At 41.3% G+C, this 25261-nt stretch overlaps 1 protein-coding gene across 1 annotated transcript in view; it reads right to left on the bottom strand.

Moving 5' to 3' along the window:
* The window catches only part of isy1 (ISY1 splicing factor homolog), a 39828-nt gene extending 15377 nt beyond the window's left edge, over positions 1–24451 (bottom strand). The window contains exons 1-8 of the mRNA XM_067999114.1: positions 24367–24451; positions 15237–15259; positions 11722–11773; positions 11395–11460; positions 9270–9312; positions 9072–9184; positions 4267–4384; positions 3610–3732 (exon numbers count right to left, since the gene is read on the bottom strand). Of these exons, the coding sequence (XP_067855215.1) occupies positions 3610–3732; positions 4267–4384; positions 9072–9184; positions 9270–9312; positions 11395–11460; positions 11722–11773; positions 15237–15259; positions 24367–24444 (616 nt within the window). The 5' untranslated portion in view covers positions 24445–24451. The remainder of the gene's footprint in view (positions 1–3609; positions 3733–4266; positions 4385–9071; positions 9185–9269; positions 9313–11394; positions 11461–11721; positions 11774–15236; positions 15260–24366) is intronic.
* Positions 24452–25261: the final 810 nt, after the last annotated feature.

The following is a 25261-nucleotide window of genomic DNA, read 5'->3' as shown; positions in this document are numbered from 1 at the left end:
GGCCCAGATAAAGTAGACAGGAAGTACCTGTTTCCCCTAGCAGAGGGTTCAAGAACTAGAGGACGTAGATTTCAGCTGATTGGCTGGAACAAAATTAAAGGGATGTGTTACTAGACATGCTGTCACTGTGTGTCCACATAGTGTTGGACACAGCCTAGAAGCACAGTGTGGGTTTAATACCGGTACCAATCCGGATATTAACTGTACCATGGAAGTCCTAGAGGCGGATCTAAAACCCACTTAAGTGGTATATGCCGGAGAGGGCGAATACTGTGTTACAACTAATTTGAAAACGTTTAAATATGCCAATCTAACTTGTGATATTTTAAGTCCAGAATTCTACTCCATTTCTGAAGTCCTGGTTCGGATTGGACCCGAGGAACTGGTAGAGATACACCGGCATAACCTCACCACCTTACAAGTTTCTGAGAATGTCAAAAAGGACTTAAAAGCATATCAGGACACATTTGGGTATCTGACACCCCTGTTGCCTAAATACTTGAAAGTATTGCGAATGGAGATACGCCTCTCCCAGAAGGTTTATTATAACCTACAACAGGACAATAACAACATTAAGCATGACATTGACCAAATTAAAGTCACCACCTGGTGAAATGACCTCTGGAATTTGGGACTGAATATACAGATCCATCCTTGGATTAGATTAATTTCATATGTATTAGTCGTAGTGCAGTTTGTTGTAATGTGCTTCTTGATTTTCATTGCATGTAATAAATGTAAGTAGAGGATGAAGGGTTTGGCAAAGATAGTAAAACAGAGCCTGGGTGAGAATGTCCCCATTGTCTCTGTGGTTTCAACTAAGAACACATCTTAATGGTACCGGGAGTAGCACCCGCTGGGGTAAGGTGCATGTAAAAGGGAAGACAATTATAGTTTGATAGGATTATCAAATGCTCTGCCTCTCTTCCACCCGGACTGGTGGCCAACACGAAGGGAACCTGGTTAAGATGAGGTACAGCATCTAACGGGATATTGTAGGGAGAATTTGGATTAAGGGATATAATGGGGAGGGCACCAATTCACAGGTGTAAAATGGTCTGAAAGGTACCATTCAGTCTAGTTAGGCTGGAAACAAAATATAAAGCACCATTGGATATTTGACTATGTTAGCCTTTTCAAACTAACATGAATAGGTTTAGCTGACCAAGGACATTCGCAGCTTACTTGAGAGATGTTTCGAAGGAGTCTGTTCCTGAGAACAGATAAGAGTACAAAGGCGTATTGATGAAACATGTCTGTGTTCTATTGGGACTTCTCTAGTTCAAGGGCTAGTCATATTCATTGTTATAATTCTTATAGTTTATTGCTTACTTAAATGTTGCTGCACTGCAGAACCAGTGAGCACCGTAATAATTGGTTATCATGAAATGATAAAAGGGGGGAATGAGAATCCCTACGTGGTCAGTTTTCGGTAAAATATTAAAATGTCTACGTGGCAAAGAAGCAGAATGCAAAATGGTTAGAAAGTGTTAATTAGTTAGTAACTGAGATTGGTACAGGTGGCCTGGCCTCCTGCTGGGCCATATGTTTGCGTAGTCAGCAGGTTTGCATGGTCTTATCAATGTAGAGTCTTTGATGTGATTCAAGGACTGGTCTGAATGTCTCCATGTTTATGGCAGATCAATATAGGTAACGAGCTTAGCCAAAGTTGAAAGACATTCCTGGTTGGGAGATAAGGGACAGGGAAGAACATTCCAAGTTGGAAGGTGAGGAAGTATCCCCTTTGATGTCCAACAGCAACATGGTCAGCACATGATTATCTATGATTGGCCGGAAATAATGTAACCTCGCATGGCAACCTATGCCCGGCTTATGATTGGTGTTGACCCTCGTTAAGTATGTTCCAACCCTATTGATTTGTATAAAAACGTGTGGATTTCTGTATGTTTTTGTTCTTGCTCTGCCAGCATAGAGGGACTCTATCAGGAGTCCAAATCCATGCTGCAGACTAAGAACCCTGCTATTAAAGTTGTGCTGAACTTTTTAAAAAAATGTATTCGACTTCAGTTTTTACTGAACCAGACTGAGGGGAAAGAATCCGGATCGTCAATAGTTACCATGGTTAGACTTCCGTTATTTTCCACTGGGCTGCTCAAACATCATCATTCTTCAGTCTTTTAACATTCACTCATCTTTGCGGCTTCGGAGCTACAACACGCCACCTTGGCATCTCTATCAAGGACATCACTTGACGATCGGATGAGCAGTCAGCTCCATACATGGAAGAGACTATCCTGACATTGTGAAGATCCCTCAGACGCACAATGACACAGTCTATTAGGTGCTTTTGTCGTGACCTTGGCTGCACCCACAGTGCCTTTTTCTTATCTGGCTCTCGGAACACAGTGCTCGTGATACCCAGTCCACCCCATGCACACAAATCGAGGAGCAGAGAACTGTTCCTATTTACACCACCAATCCCATGCCTACCTAAAACATTTCACCGGGTCACAGCAACCCTTCCTATGCGAGCACTGCAATCTCCCATAATGGTTAGCTGGTCAGAAATGGGGGTTGCAGTAATCAGCTCATCTATTTCACTGTAGAAGTTTTTCTTTTCCTCCTATGGGCTCATCATAGTTGGTACATAAAAGCTGGTCATTTATGCTCATAAGCAAACTCTCCAATTTAGTAACTATATCAGTACGAATTGCAAACCCTACACCAGCAAGATGATGTTCTTCTACAAAGCATCCTCGCCAGAAGAATGTATAACCTATACCCATCCTGTCAGCCAATTTGGTTTCTCTAAGAGCAGCGATGCCCACCCCATATCGAGCTAGCTCTCTGACGACCAATAGTGTCCTCCTCTCTGGTCAGTCAGCACGCGAGTTGTCGAACAAGTACGAACATTCCAGAATGCAATAGTAAAGGCTTCCTCAGTTTCTGATTTTGATTGCATAATGAGTGACCTACCAGATGTGGTAATCTGATCCTTAGAATGTAAAAGGTGCTATATAAATTCAAGACTTTCTTCTTCCTTTCTTACTTCCCAAACTAAGTGGAAACCTTTTCCATTTCAGACTTATTTAATTATGACTCATTTTAACTGCAAGTAGCACAGATTTAATGGAACTGGAAGTATAATAGGATAGAGGATGATGATAGAACAAATACACTTTGTTTTGCAGGTTCACTTCAAATTTCTAAACAGGGACTTCATTTGTCTAATTAATATACTTTTGATGTATTATCTAGTTATGATTCCATCTTAATTGTTACTGTTACCAGGAGTACTATTTTCACTGTTATTTGTGTTACTATGTATTTTCCTTTTAAAGAAAAGCACACAATTGCATAAAAACAATGAAATACTAGTCTAAAAAAAGTAAAATAGTAACATTTAAGAACCCAAACCTATTTATAATCATAATATATAATAAAAGTCCACTACCACCATAGTACTGAATCTAATCTATGAAAACGCTTTATTCCAAGGTATCATATTAGATATTTGCCCATTATGCTAAGTAGCTTGTACTGTAATTTCAAAAAAGAACATTAAGGGACAAACACTACAACTGCCTAATTCTATCAATATATCACAGCTTCCAAACTATAACAGGATGGTTCCTTAGATTTATTTACCTTGTTTCTCAAGCTCTTGTTCCAGGGGCAGAAGGACCCCATCATCTTCATCTCTGTAACCATAATAGTCTGCATCAATGTCTTTCATGAGCTCAACACGTGTTTTCCGTGGTGGGGCAGGTGCTGCAAACAAACATGAGGTGTGTGAATCAAGGATACCAAATAGCAGCAAATTGGAAGCTAGTATACTTTAACAATAAAACACAACTTTTGCTACATGGTCACTTACTGAATATATCTGCTAAACTTGCTAAACAATTTAACCATAATTCTGGAAAAAGGTTTTACACAGTTTACTTATGGGTTCCCTAAATAGCTCCACGGGTAGCTGAGCCATACAGGTCCCACGTTTCTTTACTTGGATCTATGCTGAATTAGCGAATCTTAGCCAGAGCAATAGTAGGGGTGCTACAACTGGTCTCAGCTCACCGGGGTTAGAGATGAGTAAAATCGGCCAGCATGTTATCTTCTGATTGTTATCCAGCTACATGAATATCAGGTGCAGAAGTGCACTTGAATATCAGGTGAGGATAAGGATTGGCCTCATCCGTGTGGCCCCTATGATTAAACTTGGACATGGTATCAGGAGTGACTGATGCCCATGGTCAATGTTTTCAGAACAGGAAATGGAGAAAACGAAAATATTTTTTTACATACGCTCTTTTTCAAACAATTCTCGGACTCCTGGCAAATCTTTGGCTGCTCCAAAATACTTGTATCCTCTGTTGCCTGGAACTTCTTTTCCCTCATGATCCAACATTTTTGGTCCGATTTTCTAAATTTAAAAAAAATTGGCTTCTTTTAGAAATGGCATTATACAGAAAGGAAAAAAAAAACCATCAGCAGCTGAAAAAAATACACATCTACTTCATGGGTTTGCCCAAACTGTTCAATCACACAACTAACCTTCAGCTTATATCAGTTAAACCGTTGCATTCGAGTCAACAAGAACAGCACAACATCACAGCACAGAGGTTAACCAATGCACAGGGTTGGACAGAATGCAAGTTTATGGCATATATAGCCACAGCAGTGGTGAATTCTTGATTTTAGCTGTTTCATGGAGGGGCAGGGAAGTCAATTCCCATTGCACCTGAACTCAGTCTGGTGAACCTTCGCTGCACTCCCTCTATAACAAGTATATCTTTTCTTAGGTAGGGAGACCAAAACTGCACACAATACTCCAGGTGTGGTCTCACCAAGGCCCAGTATAACTGCAGTAAAACATCCGTGCTCCTATACTCAAATCCTCTTGCAATGAAGGCCAACAAACCATTTGCCTTCCTAACTGCTTGCTGCACCTGCATGTTTGCTTTCAGTGACTGGTGTACAAGGACACCCAGGTCCCTTTGTACATCAACATTTCCCAATCTATCACCATTTAAATAATACTCTGCCTTTCTGTTTCTCCTTCCAAAGTGGATAATTTCACATTTATCCACACTATACTGCATTTGCCATGTATTTGCCCACTCACTCAACTTGTTTAAATCACCTTGAAGCCTCTTTGCATCCTCTTCACAACTCACAATCCCACCTAGTTTTGTGTCGTCAGCAAACTTGGAAATCTTACATTTGATTCCCTCATCCAAATCATTGATATATATTGTGAATAGCTGGGGCCCAAGTGCTGATCCCTGCGGTACCCCACTAGTCACCGCCTGACACCCCGAAAAAGACCCATTTATTCCTACTCTCTGTTTTCTGTCTGTTAACCAATTTTCAATCCATGCCAGTATATTACCACCAATCCCATGTGCTTTAATTTTGCACACTAACCTCTTAAGTGGGACTTTGTCAAAGCCCTTCTGAAAATCCAAATAAACCACATCCACTGGTTCTCCATTATCTATTCTACCAGTTACATCCTCAAAAATTTCCAGTAGGTTTATCAAACATGATTTCCCTTTCATAATTCCATGTTGACTTTGTCTAATCCCGTTGATATTTTCTAAGTGTCCTGTTATCACATCCTTTATAATAGACTCTAGCATTTTCCCTACCACTGATGTTTGGCTAACCAGTCTGTAGTTCCCTGTTTTCTCTCTCCCTCCTTTTTTAAATAGTGGGGTTACATTTGCTACCCTCTGCAGGAACTGTTCCATAATCTATAGAATTTTAGAAGATGACAACTAATGCATCCACTATTTCCATGGCTACCTCTTTTAGTACTCTGGGATGCAGATTATCAGGCCCTGGGGATTTATCAGCTTTCAGTCCCATTAATTTCTCCAGCACTATTTTTTTTTTACCAATACTAATTTCCTTTAACTCCTCCTTCTCACTCGTCCCTTGGTTTCCTAGCATTTCTGGGAAGTTATTTGCGTCCTCTTCCGTGAAGACAGAACCAAAGTATTTGTTTAATTGCTTTGCCATTTCCTTGTTCCACATTATAAATTCTCCCGTTTCTGACTGTAAGGGACCTACATTTGTCTTCACTAATCTTTTTCTTTTTACATACTTGTAGAAGCTTTTACAGTCCACTTTTATGTTCCTTGCAAGTTTACTCTCATACTCTATCTTTCCCCTCTTAATTAATCTCTTGGTCCTTTTTTGCTGAATTCTAAACTGCTTTGAATCCTCAGGCTTGCTACTTTTTCTGGCAACTTTATTTGACTCCTCTTTGGATCTAATACTATCCTTAATTTCTTTTGTTAGCCATGGTTGGGTCGCTTTTCCTTCTGTGTTTTTGTGCCAGAAAGGAATGTATAATTGTTGCAATTTATGCATTCGTTCCTTAAATGTTAGCCATTGCCTATCTACCAGCATGCCTTTAATGAAGCTTCCCAATCTATCATACCCAACTCACTCCTCATACCTTCGTAGTTTCCTTTGTTTAGATTTAGGACCCTAGTTTTGGATGGGACTACTTCACTTTCCATCTTAATGAAAAATTTTATCATGTTATGGTCATTTTTCCCTAAAGGACCCTGCACAACAAGATTATCAATTAACCCCTTCTCATTACACAATACCCAATCTAGGATAGTCTGTTCCCTGGTTGGCTCCTCAACATACTGGTCTAAAAATCAATTTCATACACACTCCAGGAATTCATCCTCCACAGTATTATTGCTAATTTGGTTTGGCCAGTCTATATGTAGGAAGCTGTGGAAGCTACATCATTAAATAAATTTAAAACAGAAATAGACAGTTTCCTAGAAGTAAAGGGAATTAGGGGTTACGGGGAGCGGGCAGGAAATTGGAAATGAATTTAGATTTGAGGTTAGGATCAGATCAGCCATGATCTTATTGAATGGCGGAGCAGGCTCGAGGGGCCGATTGGCCTACTCCTGCTCCTATTTCTTATGCTCTTATTAAAGTCACCCATGATTACTGCAGTACCCTTGTTACATGCTTCTCTAATTTCCTGTTTGATGCCATCCCCTACATTACCACTACTGTTTGGAGGCCTATATACAACGCCCACCAGTGTTTTCTGTCCTTTGGTGCTTCTTAAATCCACCCAGACTGATTCTACATCTTGATTTTCTGAGCCAATATCCTTTCTCACTTCTGCTCTGATTTCATCCTTCATTAACAACGCCACCCCACCTCATTTTCTTTTTTGCCTGTCCTTCCTAAATATTGAATACTCTTGGAGTTTCAGCTCCCAGCCTTGGTTACCCTGCAGCCATGTCTCTGTAATTGCAATTATATCATATCCGTTTACATCTATTTGTACTGTTAATTCGTCAACCTATAGGCTAAATGAGTGGGCAAAAATTTGGCAGATGGAGTATAATGTGGGAAAATGTGAACTAGTCCACTTTGGCAGGAGGATTGGAAAAGCAGTATATTATTTAAAGAGAGAGAGATCGCAGAACTCTGATGTACAGAGGGATCTGGGTGTCCTAGTACATGAATCACAAAAAGTTAGTACGCAGGTACAGCAAGTGATTAGGAAGGCAAATGGAATGTTGTCATTTATTGCAAGGGGAATGAAATATAAAAGTAGAGATGTTTTACTACAGTTGTACACGGCATTGGTGAGGCCACATCTAGAATACTGTGTGCAGTTTTGGTCTCATTATTTAAGAATGGACATAACTGCTTTGGAGGCGGTTCAGAGAAGGTTCACTCGACTGATTCCTGGGATGAGGGGGTTATCTTATGAGGAAAGGTTGGACAAGTTGGGCCTGTATACACTGGCATTTAGAAGAATGAGAGGTGATCTTATTGAAACATAAGATCCTGAGGGGACTAGAAGGGGTAGATGCTGAGAGGATGTTTCCCCTTGTGGGAGAGACTAGAACTAGGGGCCAGAGTTTAAAAATAAGGGGTCACCCATTTAAGACGGAGATGAGGAGAAATTTTTTCTCTGAGGGTCGTGAGTCTGTGGAACTCCCTTCCCCAGAGAGCAGTGGAGGCAGGGTCATTGAATATTTTTACGGCTGAGTTAGATAGATTCCTGATTAACAAGGGAGTCAAAGGTTATTGCAGGTAGACAGGAAAGTAGGGTTAAGGTCACAATCAGATCAGTCATGATCTCATCAAATGGCAGAGCAGGCTCGAGGGGCCAAGTGGCCTACTCCTGCTCTTAATTCGTATGTTCGTACGTTTGTTCATATGTGAGTTGAGGGATATGCTGTTTTACCCCATGCAATGTATAATATATTACTTTGAGGGACAGAAACACTGGAATGGTGGCAGTAAGATGTGGAAATATTGGAATGTGGATCCTAGTGACTGTCAACAATGAGAAGGAGGGATGCTGCTCAGAAAAGCACAGCGAAAGAGGCTTTTTCAGGGGCAGTCAGCAATCGCAAGTGGGGGAAAGGCTTGGTTGCTTGACATGGGATGGAAAAGCAACAGCAGTGATATGTGGCAGGTAGAAGCGGGGAAGTACAAGCGCTTGGGGTGGGTGGGCAGTAGGATGTCCAGTGAGGTGGGAAACACACAAGCGGTGGGGCGAGGCAGTAAGGAGGTAGGAAGGAACAAGGGTACGGTAAATTGCTTGCAGCAAGGGGGAGCGGGAGCAGGGCTTGAGGTATGTAGGAGAATCTTTATCCTCCCTCCCCCAGAAGGTTGAAAAACAGATTAATGGCTGCTTCAGCAATAAGTTGAAAAATACCATATTATTTAAATAGCGTAACAAAGGGTCCCCAACAAGCATAGGTTACCCATTTAGAGAGCCCTGCCCCATATAAAGAAAAGCCATGTTCCTAGTACTAACTGGAAGCAGCTTTTATTGCTTTTAAAAGCTTCTGCCTACCTTGGAGGCAGGAGCTCAGAGGATTCAATTAAAGACCTATATAGATTTGTGGAGTTACACCTAATAGGAACTAGATTGAGACTGCCTCAGCTTGTTTCAAATTAGGACCCTAACAGCTAAAAGAGAAAAGAGCTTCATGCTATCAGACGTAGCTTGTTTCAAACACTCAACCCAGATTTGAAACGGTAAAATTTCTAACAGATGCTGCTGCCATTATTCAGAAGACAGAGCTTTCAATGTTACTTACTCCATAGTCAGGACCTCCTAACTCCTTTATTCTGACTTCCCAGTGGCCTTTCTCTCGTAGCAACTTATTGATTTCATCGTTCAGGTCACGTATCCGAAATTCTCCCAAACCAGCTTTAAATGAAAAAATGTATTTACATTACATGGATGCATACTGCAAAAACGAATACTTAAAGTTGGAAGCTTTCCAGAAACTTACCATTTTGTATCTGTGCCACCTTCTTGGAAATTTCACTTATGATCTGCAAAACAGCATAAAACTTCAGTAATGAAAATGGTTAGAAACTACAGATATCATGGATACTATCTGCTTACATAATACCCTGACAAACTGTGACAAGCTGCTGTTTATTTCTAGAACCAGCAATGTGACATCTGGAGCGAGATCACATGGAAAAGATGGCCTCAAGCTATTAGCACTGTGCATTTGCTGCAGTATAACAGTGATTGTTCCAAAGCCAACTTTAAACTTAAAACAGTTTCAAAATATTCAAGCACCCATCATACTACCCTTAAACTGCACTTCCTAACATTAGAAATTCCACTGGCAATTGGAGAACTGCATGCATGTATTGAAGTGTGGATGTTTGAAACTCTGCTTTTCAAGATTCCAGAGCCGTGCAGGTGATCAGTAAAGCCACTTATACAGTGGTCGGAAATACTTCAGATACACCGCTGGTACAGTACAATGCTGACTTGAAAGACGGCAATTTATGACAATACAAGTAAAACAACATTATTTTTCAGTAATTCAATCAAAATATGAAACTTTCCCCATAACAAGCATATTAATGAGAAGTAGTTCTATAGTAAATATTGTTTATAATATTGAAACAAATGCTTTGCTTTTGCTGATGGCATTACAATTCATTATAATGTTTTCTTCCCTGCAGTGCAAAACTATATATTTATTTGTTTATATAAAAAGAGATTGTCTTTTTCCTCTTCCATATGTGAATGGAAGCTCACATTATAGTTACAACCACTGCTCATTATAAAACAATTTTGTTTTTAAAGAGAAAAAAATTGTAAGGATGTTCACAGTCATTTCACTGAAACACATTATGCCACCTACATTGTGGAATTTCAGTTAAAACTAAGGTAAAATTAATGCTAAAATCTGCAATTCTAACACTTCTACGATTACACTAACTTTGATCTGCGCATGTAGAAATAGAAAAGACACTGTGACACAATTATTTGTCAATTCACAGAATGTTCACTAGCGCTATTTGGCAAAGAATGATTGAAAAACTTGAGAAATAATGTAAACAAATCGACCAATAATTGGCCAAAGTTTCAGTATGATCTCATTCCTTGTCCAACGTGGTACAGTGAACTGTATATTGGCAATCATCTTTAATGCAATTATTCTTAGCCCCAAAGCAACTTTTGTGGACTGCTCATCTTTTGCTCAATGATCTAACTTCAGTTTTGTTGTGCCAGTATCTCAATTATGTGTCATTTTAGCATTCATCTTTCTGAATGCAGTTTAAAGTAGAAAATATTCACAGAATAGTGAAACAGAACATGTGTGTATATAATTAACACTGAAACTTTCACATTTCCATTAATAAAAGCAACATAAATACCAAAACTTGTGATAGTTTTTTATGCTAATCAACTCCCTCTTTCTCCAGTTATGTGCATTTATAATGTGAAATCTTCCTACTGAATATGAAACAAATTTCTACATAAGCAGAGATTTGATCAAAATGACTACTAAAATTATATTAGGTTACGGGGTGCAGAAGTGTAATTCACTCAGAAGGAATTATGGCTTACTATTAATAGGTCAATCATTAAGATAATTTGGTCCAAGCTTTCTTCTGCACGCACCAGTCCATAATTTTCCTCTCATTAAAATGAATGGGCAGAAAACCTTGACCATTACTTTCAATATGTAGGGAATTAATTGCAAGATTTTAAAATGCCATCTAGCAGACTAAGAACTCCTAGTCTCATTGCTGTACAAGCATGAGAGTCTGGGTATTAGTTATTTCCATGGCCACCTATGCTAGTCACTGTGGCTGTGCTGTTTCCTCAGTGTTATCTTTTAATTTAACAGTGGTACATTTTAGGGACAGAACAGGAAGATGTGTAGATTCCCTCCACCACCCCCATCCTCACCCCCACAACTGAAATGTTTGATTAAAACAAATTTCCGAGCACTGACAAAAAGTTGCTCATTGGGTGACAAAAGTATGACATACAGTAAAGGCTGCAATAATGAAATCAAATATTCTCTTGCTAAACCCACACAGGAGAGTGCTGGAGCTCAAGAGCACTGCAGAATGTTATTGTCGACACAAGGTTTTGCTCACCTGTCTCCTCCATTTCTCTGCTTTATGCAAATCATTACACTCTGATGCAAGGAATGGTCTCCTTTCCTACTGAATAGAGAGACAGTAATCAATGCTTAGTCAACACCAAAACAGTGTCGCATCAAAGTTTATTGCTAAGCAACCCAAATAATTAACAGATCAGAGCCACATTATTCAACTACAAACAACAATGAAGGTGTCTTCTAAATATAAAGGAGCAACTTATATACTGGAACAGCTTGTATACTGAATGTTATGCTAATCATTTTACACCGAATGATCATCTTTACTGCAACTTGCTTGAAAATGATTACACAATTTACCAACCTTAACTTTTCCATCTTCTAGCTGGGCCTGGCGAAATCTTGCCAGGGCAGTCCTAAAACAAAAAACAATTATTATGATTTATTAATCCACCTCTCACACTATGTCTGTTTTCTGAACAAATCCACAAGGACTTAGAGTACAACTTGTGTGGGCAAATTATTTTTCAAATATATGGCATACGAGTTACTTTTTAAATTTTGGTGCAAAAGTGGTATTGCCGCTTTCAAAGGGTTAAAAGTACTCATAGCAATCCAGAAAATGTACAAAATGTTTTCTCTGATGGGAACTACAGGCAATAAATGAAATTAATTACACAAATCTGGAATCATCCAATCAGTAAATATAATTTCACACGGTAACTTATAGTTCCGTAAAAGCCAGGAGAATGGAAGTCGCTTTCTTTTCCAAAATGACAGGCAAGACAAGCATCAACCCTAATATCTAGGCAGCAAAACCACACTACACAGCAAGTTAGAAATCCTAAATTGAATTTTGAAAAACTAAAGTAACTCAAATAATCAGAAGTGTATTTATAATCTACAAAACATTAATCTTCAACGGTTGGGCAATTTTAAAAATATATTTTTTTCCACCTAGATTAAGCATCAGTTACAACATGGAATAGATGCTGCGTTAAGCTCCAACTTCATGGCCCAACAATGTTCTTTAACCCAAATCTCAGAATTTCATCCTTTTGCAATGTTCTCATTTTTACACCTGACATCTTGTTTATACCAGCAAAATTGACAAATTGCCGCAGGATACTTTTGTGCAATCAATTCAGATCCCCAGGAACTGGATTAAGACTCAGCAAAACTATTTGGTTTAATATCCTTACAGCCAAAGAAGAGAGACTTTCATCCCATCAGTTGGGGCTAGATTCTAACCTCGGTCTCATGGACAAAAGGACAGTGCTGAAATCCACTCACCTCTAAGTATTATTAATGTTAATACAATCTGAACTGTCACTGATCGGTATCAAGCACAATCCAAGAGTACTTACTAAAGGGCAATCAACAATTAGTATTTTTTCATAAGTTTACTGTCTGCTTACTTCCCACACCATCCTAAATGCCTGCTATTACAAAAGTTAGATGGCATCTATGCATAAACATGTCCTAGGAATACTCTTTGTAATCTTATGAAAATGAATCGTCCCCAAGGCAATCCTATTCTAACACTATCATTGCCAGGATTAACAACTTGCATTTATATAGCACCTTTGATGTAGCAAAACTTCACAGGAGCATTATCAAACAAAATTTGATACCAAGCCACATAAGGAGATATTAAGACACTGACTAAAAGCTAGGTTTTAAGGAATGTCTTAAAAGGAGGAGAGGGAGGTAGAGAGACGGAGACATTTAGGGAGGGAATTCCAGAGCTTGGGGCCAATGGTGGGCAGTTGAAATCAGGGCTGCGCAAGAGGCAAGAATGGAAGGAGCGCAGAGATCTCGGAGGGTTGTAGGAGGTTAGAGATAGGGAGGGGCGAGGCCATGGAGGGATTTGAAAACAAGGATGAGAATTTTAAAATCGAGGCGTCGCCGGACCGGGAGCCAATATAGGTCAGCGAGCACAGGGGTGATGGGTGAACGGGACTTGGTGCGAGTTAGGATGCGGGAAGCAGAGTTTTGGATGAGCTCAAGTTTATGGAGGGTGTAAAATGGGAGGCCGGCCAGGAGAGCATTGGAATAGTCGAATCTAGAGGTAACAAAGGCATGGATGAGGATTTCAGCAGCAGATGAATGTAAAAGGTATGATCAGTAAGTTCGCTGATGATACAAAAATTGGTAGGGTGGTAAATAGCGAGGAGGATAGCCTCAGTCTGCAGGACGATATAGATGGGTTGGTCAGATGGGCGGAACAGTGGCAAATGGAATTTAACCCGGAAAAGTGCGAGGTGATGCACTTTGGAGGGACTAACAAGGCAAGGGAATACACAATGAATGGGAAGACCCTAGGCAAGACAGAGGGTCAGAGGGATCTTGGTGTGCAAGTTCACAGATCCCTGAAGGCGGCGGAACAGGTAGATAAGGTGGTAAAGAAGGCATATGGGATACTTGCCTTTATTAGCCGAGGCATAGAATATAAGAGCAAGGAGGTTATGATGGAGCTGTATAAAACACTGGTTAGGCCACAGCTGGAGTACTGTGTGCAGTTCTGGTCGCCGCACTACAGGAAGGATGTGATCGCTTTGGAGAGGGTGCAGAGGAGATTCACCAGGATGTTACCAGGGCTGGAGCGCTTCAGCTATGAAGAGAGACTGGGAAGATTGGGTTTGTTTTCCTTGGAGCAGAGGAGGCTGAGGGGGGACATGATTGAGGTGTACAAAATTATGAGGGGTATAGATAGGATGGATACTAAGGAGCTTTTTCCCTTCGTTGAGGGTTCTATAACAAGGGGACATAGATTCAAGGTAAAAGGCGGGAGGTTTAGAGGGGATTTGAGAAAGAACTTTTTCACCCAGAGGGTGGTTGGAATCTGGAACTCACTGCCTGAGAGGGTTGTGGAGGCAGGAACCCTCACAACATTCAAGAAGCATTTGGATGAGCACTTGAAATGCCATAGCATACAAGGCTACGGACCAAATGCTGGAATATGGGATTAGATTAGACTGGGCTTGATGGCCAGCGCGGACACGATGGGCCGAAGGGCCTCTATCCGTGCTGTATAACTCTATGACTCTATGAGCTGGGGCAGCGGTGGAGACGGGCGATGTTACGGAGGTGGAAGTAGGTGGTCTTGGTTATGGAGCAGATATGGGGACGGAAGCTCATCTCAGGGTTAAATAGGACGCCAAGGTTGTGAATGGTCTGGTTCAGCTTCAGACCATGGCCATGGAGAGGGATAGAGTCGGTATGGCTAGGGAATGGAGTTTGTGGCAAGGGAATGGAGACAATGGCTTCGATCTTCCCAATATTTAGTTGGAGGAAATTTCTGCTCATCCAGTACTGGATGTTGGACAAGTAGCGTGACAAATCAGAGGCAGTGGAGGGGTCGAGAGAGGTGGTGGTGAGGTAGAGCTGGGTGTCATCAGTGTACATGTGGAACCTGACATTCTGTTTTCGGATGATGTCGCCAAGGGTCAGCATATAGATGAGAAAGGGGAGGGGGCCAAGGATAGATCCTTGGGGGACTCAAGAGGTAATGGTGCAGGAAGAGAAGCCATTACAGGTGATTCTCTAGCTATGACTGGATAGATTGGAATGGAACCAGGCAAGGGCAGTCCCAACCAGCAATACAATATCAAAATACTGCTAGCAATGAGTAAAGCACCTAATTAAAATTAATTTCTCTTTCAACATACACTGCAAGTTTACCCAAATAATTTGCATGTTGCAAATATGATTTGATCCTGTTCTCAAAATATTTCAAAAAGTAAATTTAAATTGGATACCATAGTCCAACCAGCTGAAGAAAATAAGCCGACCACAGCAAATCCAAAAATTCACAAGACCAGTGTTACTTTGTTGTATTTCATTTTAATTCTCTAAATTTTGAGATAATGTACTTACATCGCCTTCTCTGCATTTCGAGCCTGTATAAGGGAAAAAGCAGAATGAATTATGCATCAAGTTATTTAATTTACTATGAATTTACAGAAAAAATACCTGAACTCTACTTATAATTTCAAGATAGTTTTATAAACCCATTTCAACCAATTAGCAGGCTAAAACAGGCACCGGTATTGCAAAATTGCAGTTTATTAAAAACGCACAAAGAGACCCTTACAGTACACCACAGAAATTAAATTGAAGGCTTGCCCCTATATTCACCCCCACTCAGTAAGCTCCCCAACTAACTGTGTCACCAGCAGAAGCACCAACAATAGACTGATGGTTATCTTGCGCAAAAATCTTACACAATGGGCGGGCAGTGATGTGCTTTATATTTATCAAAGACAAATCAGTGCTTCAATATGCTGCATTTTAACCACCCCCACCACCAAACACATGCACACACATAACATTTCTATATTGGGGTTGTTACACTGAAAGTACAATTCCCATGAAAAGTCATTAATCCACTTCTGTAACACAATAGGAGTTTTCCTATAACAATAATACTTATACTTTATTTTAATTAATCGAAAGTCAATTGTTCATGGGGATGGTATGACTAGAATGTATCATGATGTGCTTAATCCTGAGCGTGCACGGAAGAAGTTGTGTATTACTGTCCTAAATAAATCCACAATAATGTATTAGATATTAATGTGCCAAACTTTTACCATATAACCTCGAAGCAGGATTGTATTCGTACATTATATAAGTGACAGAAATATCCAGAACATTTAAACATTTCTACATTCATCTTCCACAATTCACAAAAAAAACCATGCAATACAAAACTAGTGCCATTATAAATGATATATCAATCTTCATAAATATCAGGAAATCTGAAAGAAAAGACAGGTTCACATTTTGGGTAGAACTCATCATTGCTGAAGACTGATTCCATCTGAAATGTTAACCTTTCTTTGTCAAGCTCCTCTGAGGTCATCCAGTGAGCAGCTGAACCATGCACACCAGGAAGGACCCAGGTCAATCCCTACCCGAGTTGAATTAGCTGATCTCGGAGTTAGTGCTTTTATAATTAGCCACAGTATCACAGGATGTGGAAGAGTGGTGGGGCAGGGCGGGGGGAGGGGGGAAAGAGGGGACATGGTCGAGGTTCTTGCTGCTGATCACTGCCCAGTCATCCCTGCTGGAAGTGCACGAGTGAATAGAATCAACATCTGTGACGCCTTCATAGACAAATAACCTGCTGCCACTAACTGTTGAGGCTCACACATAAATAATGTATACTTGGGTAAGGTAGCAGAGGTGGTCCTGAAAGAGGGTCAGAAATTCAGGAAAGGATTGTTTTGCCATAGTTTTTGGTTTCTTTTCAGATTTTCAGCATTCAGTTTTTATTTTTAATCAAAGGTTCAAGCTAGTAAAAAGTAAATTTAGGACTTTCTTTTTTGCACGAAGAGTGATAAACATACAGAATAGATGTCCAGGAAGAGTAGTGGAGATGATAACCCGAGAATCTTTTAAGAAACAATTGACGACCCCCAGAGGCAGACGACATAGGGAGGGCGTTTTCCCCCCTCTGCCCGCCAAACCAAACCTAACTTTACAAGTGATGCACTTTGGATTTGACCTGTTTGTCTGTCTCTCCCTGAGCAGCCGCAAGGGCGGCGAAACTGGTCGGTGTAGTTCCAAGAAGGAACAGTGGATGGTACTTAAAGCTGGAGGACAAGGTGCATTCAGGAGTAGCCAATAAGGAACACTGGATAGCGCCTAAAGCTAAAGGACAAGGTACATTCATTTGGACAGCAAGAACAGTCTGAGGTACGGGCCAGTCCCCAGAGGCAGACAACATAGGGAGGGCGTTTTCCCCCCTCTGCCCGCCAAACCAAACTCTATTTTTAGCCTGTATCACAGATACACAAATAAAAAATGGTTTACATGCTCAATCGCAAGTGTTTCAATTTTTAAAATATCTGCACATTTACATTTGCGTGAGATTTCTTTTTTAAATTAAAGCATTTTACTTTAGCAGAAACAACCAGCCCAGTAGGCATGGGAAAAAAACACTGCATAGGAAGTGAACTGGCAATAGAAGTGGTGAGAATTCTGCAAACAAGTTTTCCCACCAGCTTATACTAGCAGCACAAACTGATAGGGATTGGTACCAAAAATGAGACCAGAGAAGGATCTCACTTATCTGGATGCTATTCTGCTGTAATCTGTACAAAGAAAGAATTTGCATTTATATAACACCTAATCACATCCTCAGGACATCGCAAACAGCTTCACAACTACAAATTATTTTTGACGTGTGGTCACTGTTCTTACGTAATCAAACGTGGTACCTATTGTACAAAGTAAAGTTCGACAAACAGAAAATGAGATGACCAGTTAATTTTTTTCCCCCAACGGTGGCCGTTGAGGAAGTAATGTTGGTCAGGTCACTGGGAGAAATCCCTCCACTTCTTCAAATAGTGATGATGTGGAGATGCCGGTGATGGACTGGGGTTGACAAATGTACACAATCTTACAACACCAAGTTATAGTCCAACAATTTTATTTGAAAATCACAAGCTTTCGGAGGCTTCCTCCTTCGTCAGGTGAATTCACCTGACGAAGGAGGAAGCCTCCGAAAGCTTGTGATTTTCAAATAAAATTGTTGGACTATAACTTGGTGTTGTAAGATTGTTTACATCTTCAAATAGTGCCACTGGATCTTTTACAGGACTTGAGTTTAACTTCCCATTCAAAAGGCACACCTCCAACTATGTAATACTTCATCAGTACTGTACTGAAGTATCAGCCTAGACTGTGTACTCAAATTCTGGAGCGGGGCTTGAACTCTTTGTAGTAGCAAAAGGATTCCTGATTTCAGACAACATTGGATTCCTTTTCTCACTATAAACAAAGTATTCAATCCAATAACAATATGCTTAAGAATCAAAATGCAACATGATAGCTGACCAAACAGAAGAAATATTAAATGAAATTAAATGGTATATTAAAGATAATTGGTCTTTGTTTGTGGTCCAAATGGGAAGGGAGGAGGGAAGAGAGTAAAAGAAAAAAATAAAATCAGTTACCATGAAGCTGATTTATTACAGCAGATGGACATTTTTTTTTTAAAAAGGCTAATGAGATCTAGGACCCTGCAGAACAGAGGATTGTTGTAGATATTGGATAGGTCACTTCTAGCATGACTAAAGGTACATATTCTGTACCATCTGAACACAAACTTATGAAATAACATTAAAGTTGTTTCTATAATTGTAGTACAAATCCCATTATATTAGCTGGTACATGTATATATGGTTAAAGTGTCAAATGTTGATATAATATAATATTTTATTTTTGTGTATTACATGGAATCACAATAAAATTGTGACCTAGCATTGACACAATGCCTAGCCTCAACATACAATTTAATTACAGAACTCAGTACAAAGACAAACATGAAAAATTCAATGGGCCCGATGTTATCAGGGCTGCGGGTTCTTGGCGGGGTGGGGGGCTACGCGCCCGGCGAAATGAGCCTGTGGCATCGTAGCATAATTGGATTCACTTACCTTCTCCTCCGGGTTCCCCACTGCTGATCTGCACATCGGGTGGGCTGCGCATGCGCAGTAAGATCTGACAGCTGGAGGAGCTCTATTTAAAGGGGCAGTCCTCCACTGACAGATGCTGCAACAAACAGAAAAAATTACAGCATGGAGCAGCCCAGGGGGAAGGCTGCTCCCAGTCTAATGATGCCTCACTCCAGGTATCAATACATGGGGTGAGGAGGAGGGGGGAGGACAGAGATCATCCCCCCGGCGGGCGGGAGGAAGCGGCCTACCTCTGCCACCAGGAAGGCCTGGCTCGAGGTGGCAGAGGAGGTCACCAGCACCACCAACATATCGCCCACCTGCATACAGTGCAGGAGGCGCTCCAATGACCTCAGTAGGTCAGCCAAAGTGAGTACACTTACTCTTTCCCCTACACTCCGTCTGCCACATCACCGCCCCCACCCCACATCTCCTTCTGCACTGCCAACACTACTCTGTCACATCACCCCTCATACCCACTCAAATCTCATCCTCATCTTACCTGCACCTACTCACCTCGCCAGTACTCATCCCACCACTACCACTCAACCCAATCCTCATACAATTTCATGGCTCTATCTCATACTCACCCTCTCGTGCATCTCTTTCACGGCCAGCCTCACTCAACCTGCCACTACCTGTGCTGCAGCCACAGGGGATGCATCACATATGTGCAGTAGGCAGCGTAAGGCAAATGTGTCGTGAGCATGAAGGGGATGCACAAGGGTGTTTGAGGGTTTGTCATGGTTGTTACTTATATTGAATTTCTGACCAACTCACATTACATATTATATTGGCACCACTACTGCCATGTCTTCGCGAATCTTGTCTGGTTTGTGCAATAATACCCTCTCCTGAGGATCACTATGAAGACCCACAACTGATGCCACCCATTGTGTCACTGCAGAGTGGGTGTAGGTGTATTTGCAGGGCTCTTTTGCGCAGACGACTGAGAGACGTCGGCGATGTCCCCGGTTGCATCCTGGAAGGATGCAGAGGAGAAGTTGTTGAGGGCAGTGGTGACTTTGACAGCGACAGGTAAGAAGATGGTGCTCGGGCCAGCCAGGAGCAGCTCAGCATGAAGGAGGCTGCAGATGTCCACAACTACATGTCGAGTGACTCTGAGCCTCCGTGCGCACTGCTGCTCAGAGAGGTCCAGGAAGCTGAGCCTCGGTCTGTGGACCCTGTGGCGAGGGTAGTGCCCTCTGCGACGCATCTCTCTCTGCTGTAGCCCTCCCTCCTGCTGTACAGGTGGATGTGTCACAGCACTCTGTTGTGGAGCTCCACGTGTCAGAGGTGGACGGCGTGGATGGTGATGCTGTTCGGCCTCCGAGGAGGTCATGACTGCAGCTACGGCGGCCCCCATCCGGAAGATGTACATCTGAGGGGGCCCGCAAGGTAGGTACATGTCTCTGGACCCCGGGGTAAGTGTGCAAGTTGGTGACTTTGATTGTCAGGAGGAGGGTGGTGGAGGCCGAACTTTGTCCCAAGTGACAGAGTGGCCTCCTGCAATGGGTGAGGATCCGTCCCCCCCACCTGTCAAATGGACCTTTGCAGCTGCCACAGGCTGACAGCTGCAACAGGTCCATTTGAACTGGGAGTGTTTCCCCCAGTGTGGGAAACAGTCCCAGTTTGCTCTAAAATCCCACCCCTCTGCACATAATCCCTTAATCAGGTCAGTTAATGACCTGAACAAGCAAAATAAATAGCGTCAAGTGGAACCCCGCTGGCTTTAATTGCCTGCGGGATTCCCACCAGCGGGGGCTGCGCGCGCACGCCGGCGTGTCAGTGGGGAACCCAGAAGTGCACGGGTTCGAGGCGGGCTCCGGTCCCGCTCCGGGATTTCCCGATTTTCGGGGGCCCCCCCGCCAGGAACGCACCCGCTGGCGGGTGCTAAAATGCTGCCCTATGTTTTAATGCATCAACATCAGCAAGGTGAAAACAGTGCTTTTGACTATTAAAAAAAATTGCAATTCATTTTCTTACTATATTCAAATTGATTAGAAAAAAATTGGACCCGTGCATCTAATTATAAGCATGGGCTCGATGTTTTGGGACTGCACTAGCAATCTCACTAAAAATATCCAAGTAAAATTTATAATTTGTAAATCATCTGTACATTTTCAGAAAAAGAACAGTGAAAGGAAGTAAAGAAGAAAGAATATACTTGCATTTATATAGTGCTTTTCATATGCTTAGGATGCCCCAAAGCACTTCACAACCAAAGAATTACTTTGGAAGTGTAGTCACTGGTGTAAGTAAATGTGGTATCCAATTGCACACAGCAGTCAGATGAATAACCAAGTAATTTGTTTTGGTGTTGTTGGTTGAGGAATAAATATTGACCACGACACCAGGAGAACTCCCCTTCTCTTCTTTGAATAGTGCCATCGGATTCTTACATTCACCCGAGATGGCAGACCTAGCCGCAGTTTGACATTTCATCTGAAAGATGGCACCTCCAACAATCAGAACTCCCTCGATTCGGCACTGAAGTTTCAGCTTAGAATATGTGCTCTCAAGTCAGGCTTGAACCCACAACCTTCTGACTGGCAAGAGTGCAATGGTTAGGTTCTTAAAATGGAGGTGCAGAGATTCAGGGGTGCAGATACATAGATGTTAGGAGTGCAGGTCGAAAAGGCCATAAAAAGGCAAATGGAATTCTAGGGTTTACAGGCCAGTCAGCCTAATGTTGATGGTGGGAAAACTTTTAGAGGCAATAATCTGGGACAAAATTAATTGGCACCTGGCAAAGTATGGGCTAATAAATGAAAGTCAGCATGGATTTGTTAAAGGAAAATCGTGTTTAGCTAACTTGATTGAGTTCTTTGATGAAGTAACGGAGAGGTTGATAAGGGTAGTGCAGTTGATGCTGTGTATATGAACTTTTAAAAGGCATTTGATAAAGTACCATATAATAAATTTGTTAGCAATTAAAGCTCATGGGATTAAAGGGACAATGGCAGCATGAATACAAAATTGGCTAGGGTACAGAAAGCAGGGAGTAGTGGTGAACAGTTGTTTTTCAAATTGGGGAAGTATACAGTGGTGTTCTCCAGGGGTCAGTATTAGGACCACTGCTCTTTTTGATATATATTAATGACCTGGACTTGGGTATAATTTCAAAGTTTTCAGATGACACGAAACTCAGAAATGTAGTAAACTATGTGCAGGATAATAACAGACTTCAGGAGGATATAGACAGACTGGTGAAATGGGCAGACACATGGCAGATGTGAAATTTAACACAGGAAAGTGTGAAATGATGCATTTTGGTAGGAAGAATGAGAAACAATATAAACTAAATGGTAGAGTTTTAAAGGGGATGCAGAAACAGAGACACCTGGGGGTGCACATACACAAATCTTTGAAGGTGACAGGACAAGTTGAGAAAGGCTGTTAATAAAGCATGTGGGATCCTGTGCTTTATTAATAGAGGCAGAGTACAAAAACAAGGAAATTATGCTTAACCTTTATAAAACACTGTCTAGGCCTCAGCCAAAGTATGTTCAATTCTGGGCACCACACTTTAGGAAGGATATCAAGGCCTTAGAAAGGGTGCAGAAGAGATTTACTAGAATGGTAACAGGGATGAGGGACTTCAGTTATGTGGAAAGACTGGAGAAGCTAGGGTGGTTCTCCTTAGAACAGAGAAGATAATGGGGAGATTTGATAGAGGTGTTCAAAATCATAAACGGTTTTGATAGTTTCTCCTTACTTATTCTGTTTCCAGTGGCAGAAAGGTCGGTAACCAGAGGACACAGATTTAAGGAGATCGGCAAAAGAGCCAGAGGCGATATAAGGAAACTTTTTTTTTTAAAACACAGCGAGTTATGATCTGGAATGCACTGCCTGAAAGGGTAGTGGAAGCAGATTCAATAGTAACTTTCAAAAGCGAATTAGATAAATGCTTGATGGGAAAGCATTTACAGGGCTATGGGAAAGAACAAGGGAATGGGACTAATTGGACAGCTCTTTTAAAGAGCCGGCACAGGCACGATGGGCTGAATGGCCTTCTCCTGTGCTGTCCTATTATGATATGTAGGACACGGAGCAGAAAGGCAAGATGATGTTGAATTTGCACAAGATATTGGGGAGGCCACAGTTGGATTATTTTGTGCAGTTCTGGGCACCCATTTACAGGAAGGATAATACAGTCACAGAAAGAGTACAAAACAGTAAAAATTGCCTAGAGGTCTTTAAAATTATGAAGGGATTTGATAAGGTAGACAGAGAAAGTGTTTCCACTTATGGACGAGACCAAAACTAGAGGCCATAAATAGAAGATAGTCAACAATAAATTCAATAGGGAATTCAGGAAAAACTTCTTTACCCAAAGAATAGCAAGAATGTGGAACTCGCTACCACAAGGAGTAGTTGAGGTGAACAACATAGATGCATTTAAGGGGAAGCTAGATATGTACGAGGGAGAAAGGAACAGAAGGATATGATGATAGGGTTAGATGAAGAGAGTTGGGAGGAGGCTCGTGTGGAGCATAAATGGAGCATAGGCCAGTTCGGCCAAATGGCTTGTTTCTGTGCTGTAGACTCTGTGTAATTCAAAGAATATCAGGAAAAGAGAGGTTATAGCTATTAACAAAAACTTGAAAAAAAATCAGGCTTTTTCACTCAAATAGAGATAAGTTTAAGGGTAATGTAATGTAGCATTTTAAAAATAATATAATGTTTTTGAGGAGGTAAATATTGAATCATTGCTTCTGCTGGTTGGTGATCAAACAGGCATATAATCAGAAGAATGAAGAGTCCTAATGTGGAAGAAATTGTTATTGGAACATTTTACCCCTAACTATTGAGGCAGAGACTAGAATGGGGAATTGGGGAAACATTTGGAAAAGCGGGGGAAATGGGATTAGAGGTAATAGTTCCAATTGGAAAGCTGGCATTATGGACCCATTTCTGTGCAATAATTTATCTGATTCTATAAAGTGTACATCAATTTATGCTTGGATATGCAATTTTTTTATAACATCAATATATCACTTCTAAAATGTTATATGCTAAATCAACCCTAAATCATATAAACAGTTGGCTTAGCACATTAAACATTTCAATAATAATTGCAATATAATACTGAGATGGCGATTCTTGCCAATAAAATTGATATTTGAACTTTGCCAACTCTGATCACTTCAACATATAAGCCTGTGAATAAATTATCCACAACCAGTTTAGAAACTGAAAATTAGCGAATACAATTGATCTCCATGTTTGGGAGAACAGCAGTAACTAAACATAGTGGCACTGTAATAAAAACAGAAAATACTGGAGCAGCTCAGGAAATCAGGCAGCATCTATGAAGAAAGAAACAGAGTTAACGTTTCAGGTCGAAGACCTTTCATCAGAACTGGAAGATGTTAAGGAGTTAAAGTTTTTAGTGGCACTGCAGGAATGAAGGAATTAATTAAACCCAAAGGCACGTGCGGAAGATTCTTATACATCTTTCAGTCGAACAGAACAACGAAACGTGGTCCATCTTCCCTCCTATCCTCTAGTAGCATTTTCATTACAGATTTGATACGTACCATTGCAAAAGCTGTTAACAGGTAGATTACGCACAATACCTCACACGCCCGAAGCCCAGTCAAAAACAGGAAGTACATTTCACGGGTGGTGGGTCAGGGTTCAGGATGTCGATATAGGAGATGCTGATTGGGTGGATGAGTGGGGAAAAAGAGGCGGGGCCTCCCGCTGGAGGTGGCGGTTGGTACATTGTGCGGAGGAATCAGAGTCACGTGAGCGGGTTGTTGGCGCGTGGCGACCAACGGCTGCTCTGGCGGTTATAAGGAAATGCGCAAGTGCGGTACATCAACCGTCAGTCACGGAGAGCTGGCGGTGCAGCAATATTTGTCAGCGCTGGTAATTGGTAGGCTTGGTCTCGGTTCATAAAGAACAAAAATTGTACTATATTTCATAGTTGTGTTTATTTTTTTAAACGGTGTTTCTTCTTCTTCCTCTGCTATATATATTGGAATCGCGGGTCATTCTCCAGCTGTAGGTGGTGGGTGCTTCCGATTTAAAGCTACCAGCTAGGTCAGTCTTCTTTCCCTGCTCCCTTATACTTCAATTCAAAATGTAGGTGAAAATTGAATGAAACTGGAGTGTCAGAAACGTGAAACTTTCAGCTTGGTGTGACCATCGAGGTCAGGCGGTCCTTTCCTTATAATGATTTAGGAGGCACGGTTTCGAGGCAGAGTGTTTTTTTTAATGTGAATAGCAGAAGGAGGTGGGCGGGTTGTCCTGATCGGCCTTAGTCTTGCTGCAGTTATTGTGACATTCATAAACTGGGATAGCATAGTTAGTGTCCAAATGCATTCCTTCTCATTTTAGCTTGACACCTGAAGATGATACAGGCTACCAATGGGAATGCTAAAGTAAAAGTGAAGTCTGCGCAGCTGCCATTTGCCAGTCTTGCAGTGG

Source organism: Heptranchias perlo, chromosome 17 (genome assembly GCF_035084215.1).
Source record: "Heptranchias perlo isolate sHepPer1 chromosome 17, sHepPer1.hap1, whole genome shotgun sequence".
NCBI lineage: Eukaryota > Metazoa > Chordata > Chondrichthyes > Hexanchiformes > Hexanchidae > Heptranchias > Heptranchias perlo.
This window is presented reverse-complemented; position numbering and strand designations above follow the sequence as displayed.